The 9,268-nt window shown below is 45.9% G+C and overlaps 1 protein-coding gene across 1 annotated transcript; it reads right to left on the minus strand.

Moving 5' to 3' along the window:
* Positions 1-1,985: 1,985 nt before the first annotated feature.
* LOC122047064 (abscisic acid 8'-hydroxylase 1-like) lies at positions 1,986-4,036 on the minus strand. Its single transcript, XM_042608097.1, has 5 exons — positions 3,490-4,036; positions 3,012-3,404; positions 2,767-2,935; positions 2,454-2,679; positions 1,986-2,366 (listed from the first exon to the last, which is right to left on the minus strand). The coding sequence occupies exons 1-5, from the start codon at positions 4,015-4,017 to the stop codon at positions 2,273-2,275; spliced, it is 1,410 nt and encodes a 469-aa protein (XP_042464031.1). The 5' UTR covers positions 4,018-4,036; the 3' UTR covers positions 1,986-2,272.
* Positions 4,037-9,268: the final 5,232 nt, after the last annotated feature.

The raw sequence follows: 9,268 nt of genomic DNA on the forward strand, positions 1-9,268 counted from the left end.
GAGTCATCCAACGCCCTCCATCTTCTCATCTCGGAATCAGGTGACGTTCCCACAATCGCCGAATATGATCCTGTCCGAAAATCGAAGAGACGGAAAGCTAGGGATGTGGCGCTCACACTGACCTCCTATGGACTCCGCGCGGACCTGCAACACAGACTACGTTAGTGCCGAGCCAGAAAGGGGTCCCCGGTATTGCCCATTCGACGCTCAAGTCAGTTACCGGCGATGAAGTGGAAAGCGGAGCAATAAGAAGACTGTAGCACAAACAGTGAATATCGCATACCTCCGCCGATACTTGGACCCCCCCTTTATATAGAGCTTCAGTAGTGTGCGTGCACGCTACCCAAGGTGAGCACGCTTCTCAAAACTTTTCCTGAAAAGACTTGTCAGTAAAGTGTCCTTGACACAGTACCTTAACAGGCCGAGCATATCTCTGAAGTGACAGTGGAACCTTTCGCCGTACGATCTCCTGGCAGGCCATGGCTAGTGTCGGCGGCACCAACTCCCGAAAGGATATCACCGGATATTCAGGAGTGTACTGCTACGCCGAGCGGGTTGGCCGCTCGACAAGTGATTTGCCGTTCTGGTGTCTTGGTCGATCGACCAGAACCTCGATACTCCACGTGTATGCTTGACCGAAGTTCCACCCTGCCACTGTCAGGACCTGCTATCCGACAGAGCGGGGTAGCCGCTCGGCCAAAGTTGAAGTTTGTCGATGTCATGCTCGGCTGTATAGTAGAGCGGGGTAGCCGTTCGGTCGTAGTTCCGTCCGCCAATGACAAATATTGGTGTCTTGCTGAGCGGGGAAGCTGCTCGGGCGACTTCTGCACATTGTCTTCATTGAGCGTCGGTCGTTTGACTGCTCCTCCTGTCGAAGGCGACGACTGGTCGGAGACCACTCTCTGGTCGGGGCATGCTTCGCCCGACTGGCTCGTACCATCTACGCATTGACCACCTTTGACCTCCACCATGGCAGCGGGGACCCTTCATCATCACCGCATCATGATATTTTTGTTCTGGTCTTTGTGACTTAGTCATTATATAGTCTATGTGATTTATTTGATTTTTGTAACTAATTAATGTTTTGCTCTGGTCTTTGTAACATGATCATTTTGTGACTGACATAGTCTATATGGTCATATAACCATTATGGATTGATTTAGACGAGTGGGAGACGTTGGCAGAAGATTTGAAACATTGCAACGAACGTTTGCAACATTAAACGTTGAGGAGATGATTGGTTCATCTCCCTCAATGTTTATAGCAATAAATGCCATCAAAGCATCGGTTACAAACCGATGCTTTCTTCCTATATAACTTGGCATCCAAGAACAATCAAGATGAGAGAATAAGAGAGTAGGAGCGATCATCTGTGAAGAATTTTTAGGGAGAAGAGGGTTTTGGTTCGTGAACTTTGCAGACAACTTTTCGATATCATTTCGTGATTGCTCTTCTGACGTCAAGCGGTGACCAAATTCGTCTCGGGATATCACTATGAGTGGTTTACATGTTTTTTTTTTGTGTTTCATGCTGTTAGATACAATAACTAGAAATCTGTGGTCTCAGGAATTTCCTTCCGAAGCTCTAACGTTCGAGGCCACCATTCCACCTTGTCATTTCTGCCTGTTCCATGATACCAAGCTTCTTGCTTTTGAGGTTTCTTCTTGGTCATGATCACAAAGGAATTTCTTAAGACTGACAAGATGGAATTCTTGGTCAAAATCATTCCTATGAAAATTCAAAATTTTGATCATGTTATTTGTTCTCAGAGTTCTGTATTCTCTCACCCCGGCCATCACCGAATTGATACAAGGATCAAATTCTAGATGAAAAAAATTCCTCTAAAGAGACGTCACTCAATGATTTACCTTACTTCTTACTTTCCTTCTAAATGCTCTGGGGTGGACAGGAAGAGCGTCTGGATGAGTGTATCATCTTTTGCACTCGTCCTTTATTCCCCCGTATTAACACGTACATGATTTGCATAGAGAAAACTGGAGCCCTCGAATCATTTAACTTAGATCAAGCAACCGTTGACCTTTGGATAATTTCAATTCTTTGATTGAAGCATGAAGCTAGAATCTAATTATCTATTCAACTTGGTAAAAGTGAAAAACAATATCTTTCACACATACACAAGCTGCCGCGCGCATCAAGCAAGTTGACTAATCTTCTTCCTATTTGCCATTACTGCAACAACTCTCTCCCCTCCTTCCTTGCAATACTTGCATCCGCTTATGAATGCAATGGCCGGCCACTGCAATCAAGGGAGTCATGACTTGAGAGAGAATCTGAGGGGCAAACCGTTCATGGGCAGCACAAAGGGCCCGAACTGTATCCCACTCTCTGGCCTCGCCGCTGACCATCTGATCATACAGAAAGAGAGGACGTCAACCGATGCATCGATCAAATTAGATGAATAGTAGTGCGAACTGCTTGATCGAGTCGAGTACCTGTATTTGGTGGTCAGGTGATGGAGGAGCACCAGCATCTCCAGCTTTGCGAGCTCATTCCCGGGGCAGGAGTGACTGCCGTTTCCAAAGGGCATGAAGGTGTTCGGCTTCGGGGGGACCTCGAATCTGGAAGGGTCGAACTTTTCTGGGTCGGTGAAGTTTTCTGGGCTGTGATGGATGTTCCTGAAGAGCGGCAGCACCTTCCATCCCTTGGGAATAAGGTACCCTGTTCATCATCGATCATGTCTTTGAATAAGGTGATCTTGTTTGCCGCGTTAATGGCGATTATATGTGTTAATTAATTACTGCTTGCCTTGGTACTCAACGTCTTCCACAGCTTCTCTAAAAGTGAAGGACAAGATGGAGGCCACCCTCATTGTCTCCTGGATCACCCTCGTGGTCAGAGGCATCTTCTTGGTGTCGGCCCAAGAAAGGCCCTTGTCCTCCTCTGGTTTGCTCTTCGTGATCTCCTCTTGTTCTTCCTGCCATGAGAGAGAGAGATGAGATGGATGCTGAGTGTGTGCTGATTTTGTCCGTGAATTGAAGTCTGTAGCTTACAGTGACTGCTTGCAGGATGCTGGGATTGTCTCCGAGGTACTTGATGATCCAAGTGAGGACGCTGGCGGTGGTGTCCCTGGCGGCGAAGATGACGCCGATGACGTTGTCGGCGATCTGGTCGTCGGAGAGGCCTTCTTTGGCTTCCATGAGAGAGCCGAGGAGGTCGTTTGGGGCTGTGTTCTTGCTCTGCAGCCTTCTGGAGGAGATGATGCCGGCGACGATGCGGGCGAGCTGGTTCCTGGCCTTCATGGCCTTGTGGAAGAGCGTCCCCGGTAGGTTGATGGGCATCGAGTTGTAGCCCTTCTCGAGCTTGCAGTAGCATTGCTTCAGATCCTCGGCGGCGGCGGCCACGTCGTTGCCAAAGATGGACAGGATTGCCACATTGAACGCGTACTGCTCCAGATCGAAGGGCAAATCTATTAATGAGTTTGGACTCGACTTGAATCGAAGGAATTAAATATTAGAGGATTTGCCTCACCGTCTTTAGTTCTTGGAAGGTGTTGACCAATTGGCCGTCCCAGGACCGGAGGGCGCGGAGGGCGACGGCCTCGATGCCGGCGACAGAGCGGCGGATGGAGTCGGGGAGGAAGGAACGAAGAAGAAGCCGGCGGAGATGGGCGTGGCAGTCGCCCTGCTGGAAGAAGATCGCCCGGGGGCCGATCATGCGCTCCTTGCTCGCCGGGAACTTGGGCTTGAACCGGTGCGCCTGCGTCACCAGCACGAACTTGGCCGCCTCCGGGCTCGACACCATGACGCAGGGGCAGCCCAGGATGTGGGTCTTAAATACCGCCCCGTACTTCCTCTGCTTGAGCACGAAGAAGGCGTTGGGGTTGCTGTTGGAGTAGAGCTGGAACGTCTCCCCCACGAAAGGCCACCCCATGGAGCCCGGCGGCAGCGGGAGCTTTTTCCGGCGGCCGGCGAGGACTACTCCTTTCCAGAAGATGCAGTACATAGCAAAAAAAAGGAGGAAGGCCAACATGAGGAAATGGAGATCGATGAAAGCCATTGAGGAGTGAGGGAGGAGCGCCGCACTATTTATAGAACAGAAGGAACAACGAAGCACTCACAGGATTGCATCCGTGTCGGCATCATCGTCCCATGTCCGTTCCACGAACAATTATGGAGATTGTCAAATTGGATGCGAAATCTGAGTTCCAGATTTGATCAGCACGTGGCGGACCAATTCGACATGGTTGACTTGGGATTCGTAACTGTCCTCGTCAGCGCGCCACAGGAGGAGTAGGAGAATTCAAAGGGGAAAAATGGGTTTTTTTATTGATTTATTTGGATAGTCCATAAATTTTTTTTAAGGATAAGATTGATTTATTAAAAAATTAGATATCTAGATTATAAAAAAAATAAAATATCTTATTTCTAAGTATTTAACTATCTTTCAATACTTGTAATAACTATTACATATACTATAATAATTATAAAATCATAATTACTACAATATAAATATTAAGTGGTCAATTAAACTTATATTATAGTCACTGTTATAACATGAATTCCTATTAATATTTAATATATTAAGTATGTATTGTAATATATGTAGTAACCATAAAATAATAACTATAATATTGTACTCGATCGACTCCAGATTTAGATAAAAGAGGTAGAATAGAGATAATAACACCAAAAATATTATATTCTAAACAGTATAGAGTTGGTGTTATTAAAAACAAATCAAAATGGGCAGTCTTTTACTAAACAAATGATTTTTTACTTTTGCCTATTCAAAGTGGACAAAGTAAACAAAGGCCACGAACGGAACACTCGGCGGAAAAATCAGCTGCCCTTCAATGATAATAAAAAGTAAAATTTATCAACCTAGTGATCTTATATGGTCGAGCTCATGATGATCTTTAAAAAAAATAAATTTAAAAATTATAATTAATCAGTATAAAAATTTAAATTCTTATCCTTTTATAATAATTCTATCCTGCATTAACCAATTCAATACTATCCCAGAACATCAGCTGTCCCTGAATGAGCAGAGAGAGGAGGAGTTCCTGGCGTTGCTGGAGAGTACATGTGCCCAGCTCATTCAATGCCTAAGATACAGTTCGGATATTGAATTGCCATCTATGGTACTGATCAAAGGATGGATCAATCTGCAAGGCAAGCACGATACCATCACATTGAAGAACATCCAGGAGTTGACTGAAACTGTTTGAGCTGCGCAAGGACCAGTCAAATGCTCGACACGCGGACTGAGCATTAGTTCCTGATTCCTTCTTACTTCATCATATCTTTAACATATTCCAAAGGCAGCTGCTAGCTGCTGCATAGGCCGTAGCCATAAACCAGGGCTGCCAAACTGTGGATGGTTAAGCTCGAAACAGAGCCCTTCTTTTGGAGCGAGGGAGCCGGATGCTGATTCTCGTACGTTAAGACAAAGAAAGTAAGAAAGAGGAAATATAGTCAACTCGCCTACTCATTGCCATCTAAAAAGAGTTTGACCGTACGCCGACAGAGAAAGATTCGCTGATCAAATTTAAGGAACTCGGGTGTCCTCCAGCGATCTCCGTGGATTTCCGAGCCGCCAATTGGACGAGGACATGTGTCGAGACCTCGATGGTCTACGTGCCTGGGGCTGTGAACCGGATCGATATCTCTTTGTTTTTTAATTTCTTGCTCACTCACTCTTCGACATGTGTGCGTTTAATTTGTATCGAGCCCAACCTGATAGACAGAAGTGCAGCTTTGTTGGTGGGAAAAATGCCAACCAGATATTTCAGTACCGTAGAATTGTGATTAAGCATCGATCCTTTCTTAAGAAGATGAAACATCCTTTTCTCCACATCATCTATAACATCATCCACGGTGGTTGATATAGTGATTCGCTAGATAATAATGTCTCTTTAGCGTACGATTCGCAATTCATAATTTTGAAATCCAATAACTCGTTGGGATTTCAAACTGAAATTTGTGATAACTTGTGACTTCTGGCATCCTCTAATAATTTCTCAGTTTAATTAAATGACCACCTTCGTTTAATTGAATTGGTTGAAATATTTTCATATAAAATTGATTTTGACCTCGAATCGACTAATCCAGTCCGGTTTTAAATCAGCAATGCCACGGCACGCAGCAGTGCTGCTACTACGTAGCCACAGCTCATTCAGACCTGCCCGCTAAAGCATGCGGTTGACTTTAATTGTCAACGCCTGTGATTTCTTTCTATTGGATGATATGTCCTCTAGCCAATGGCCGACGAGCTTCCGCGTCAACGCGTGGTATTGGAGTATACGGGGATGAGCCGTATCTAGACAACTGCTCTAGATCGTTTCCTTTGGCATGCAGCATTTGTTGAAAACAGGATCAATTGATTAACATTCTTCTCATAAACTAACAAGGTCAACGCCTCCTATCTTCATCCATGCATCGCAACGATATGTAAACCTCACCGAGACGGGAAGAACTTTGTTAATTTATTGCCCAGTTCGCAGAAGATGGACGTTTACGGTCACATTCGCCCCGTTGACTTTGACTTGTAGCCCATCATAATTAATCTCCTCGCACAATTTTTCAACTGGGAGTCGATGTATTGAGCTCTCACGTCGACGTATGTAAATGGCAGGATTAGGAAATTATATATGGAACTTATTAACTAAAGACTTGTGTCACAGCTCATAAAATCAACAAGATGACTTTTGGAAAGTCCAAGAGGCCTTTAGTTTTGACCAGGGCTCGATGCTGGGTCACTGAGAGAAATCGTAAACTCTATTTGATGAACTGCAACACTTATAGGTTCTTGTACAAGCCACTTGAACGATTATATTATATTGCAGCAAACCATATGAACTCAATGAAAAACATCCACGGGATCTAATTGGGTGTGGATAAAGCATGAGTTTTTGAACATGCCCACGGACCTCAAGCCATGCAATCCCACCTTCAGTGCAGTCAAAAAGTTCAACCTGTACTCTGCAATGTGAAGACAACACTCCTATCAGAAATATCAATCTTCATTCTTCTTGTTAAGGAGTTTCGATTTGTTCACCTTGCAAGACTTCGAGTTGAGTCGGAGAGCACTTCGTGATATCACTCTTGCAGTCCGTCCAAGCTCCATTAGGATCAGCAATATCTGGTACCAAAATCTTCCGAACCTGAAATTACAACACCTAATGGTCAATGATTTCTCAAAGCTGAAAAGAATGATCTGCATTCTGTCATATTTGTTGTTGATTTTGACGATATGGTTCATGCCTGCCAAAAATCATAAGCTGGATTCAGAATAAACAGGGGCGTCTTCACTTCATGGGCCATGTATTGTGGGAAAAAACACTGCACGTGAATCTCAAACTATTAATGACAACATAACTAAATTTATAATTGATCCCGTCCGGAAGCTGAGTCGGATGAAGGCGGGCCTCGATGTACTGAAAGTTGATGGAAAGTCGCCGAGACGTCGGATCTACCTGGCACCCTCTGGAAAGGTTCGCACGGGTGGCTGACGAAGGGAAACGACCAGGGTGATGACAATACGGCTCTGCGCAGACTCAAACGAGCACCCGAGTCGTTAGAGACCAGAAACCAGGAAAAAAGTTCCCGGATCAGATCTTCCGATGCTCAAGTCAGGTACTTTTCCCCAGAAAACATAGAGAAAGGACGAAAAGTAAAGACTAGTGAAAAATGACGAGTGAGCGTACCTGCATAAGGGACAAAGCATCCCTTTTTATACTGTAACGGATGTTTCTAGAACCTGGCGAGTGTTAGGGAATGTTGGCTGTCAGACTTTGTCTGGCGGTGAATGACACATGGCTTCTCCCTGATAGGCTGGCGACAGAACCAAAGGGGGAATGAGCCCCGACTGTTAGCATATTCCCTTACATACTGATTATTTTCTGACATTCTCTGATGAACAGTTACGATTCTCCGGCTTGTTTGTCCTGTAGTGTTTGGATTCCATGTCTGCATCCCGACCTGCTTCGATCCACTGCTATCCGTGGCTTATACATTCCGACCTGCACGACCAGTCTGTATCCTGACATGCTTCTATCCGCTGTTATCCATGGCCTGTGTGTTCCAACCTGCCCGACCGGTTCGTATCTCGACCTACTTATGTCTGCTGTTATCCAATGCAAGTACGTTCCGACCTGCACGACCGGTCTGTTGCCCGACCTGCACCTGTCCGCTGTTATCCATGGCTTATGCGTTCCGACCTGCACGATCGGTTCATATCTCGACTTGCTTATGTCCGCTGTTATCCAAGGATGGTGCATCCCGACCTGTACGCCAGGTCTGTTTCCTGACCTGTATTTGTCTACTGTTATCCATGGCTGATACGTCCCGACCTGTACGCCAGGTCTGTTTCCCGACCTGCATTTGTCTACTGTTATCCATGGCTGGTATGTCCCGACCTGTACGCCAGGTCTGTTTCCCGACCTGCATTTGTCTACTGTTATCCATGGCTGGTACGTCCCGACCTGTACGCCAGGTCTGCTTCCTAACTTGCATTTGTTTACTGTTATCCATGGCTGGTACGTCCTGACCTATACGCCTGGTATGTTTTCAAACTTGCATTCGTCTACTGTTATCCATGGCTGGTACGTCCCGACCTATACGCCAGGTCTGTTTTCATACCTACATTCGTCTATTGTTATCCATGGCTGGTACGTCCCGACTTGTACACCAGGTATGTTTCCCAACCTGCATTTGTTTACTGTTATCCATGGCTGGTACGTCCCGACCTGTACGCCAGGTCTGTTTACCGACCTGCATTTGTCTACTGTTACCCATGGCTGGTACGTCCTGACCTATATGTCAGGTTTGCTTCCTGACCTACTTCAGAGGCCTTCCTTGCCTAGCCTTTGCGTGGTTTGTGGGCTCAGCCCTCAGCTATGCCTGACCTGTGGGCCCAGTTCTTGATTGCTGTCGAAGCTGATTTTTGTTCGACTTGTGATCTTCTCCCTTGACCGCCCCGTCAGCTGAGACTATGACCCTGGCCACGTAAGCTTGACTTTTGACCAGCCACATAAGCTTGACTTTTGACCAGCCACGTAGGCTAGACTTCTGACCTCCACGTAAACTTGACTTTTGACCATCTTGTGGTCTTAACTCCTAACCACATCATCTTACTGACCCCACAATCATGCACCGTATCACAATCCTCCCCCTCAAGTCTAGTCGAAGGAGGCTCTAGTCCGACTGACTAGACCCAAGTCCCTTCGTTACCTGACCCGATTCTTTCATTCTCTGCCGACCTGCTTTCCATCCACTTTCAGAATTTCTTGTCTTCCTAGGAGATAAAC

The sequence above is a fragment of the Zingiber officinale genome, chromosome 2B (genome assembly GCF_018446385.1).
Source record: "Zingiber officinale cultivar Zhangliang chromosome 2B, Zo_v1.1, whole genome shotgun sequence".
Taxonomy (NCBI): Eukaryota; Viridiplantae; Streptophyta; class Magnoliopsida; order Zingiberales; family Zingiberaceae; genus Zingiber; species Zingiber officinale.

Bases quoted from the DNA above. Each gene is read 5' to 3' on its own strand.
- LOC122047064 (XM_042608097.1), bottom strand. From the start codon at position 4,017: ATGGCTTTCATCGATCTCCATTTCCTCATGTTGGCCTTCCTCCTTTTT. The intron at 2,936-3,011 runs GTAAGCTACAGA...CTCTCATGGCAG, and splicing joins GCATCCTGCAAGCAGTCACT to GAAGAACAAGAGGAGATCAC. The intron at 2,367-2,453 runs GTACTCGACTCG...CTGTATGATCAG, and splicing joins CACCTGACCACCAAATACAG to ATGGTCAGCGGCGAGGCCAG.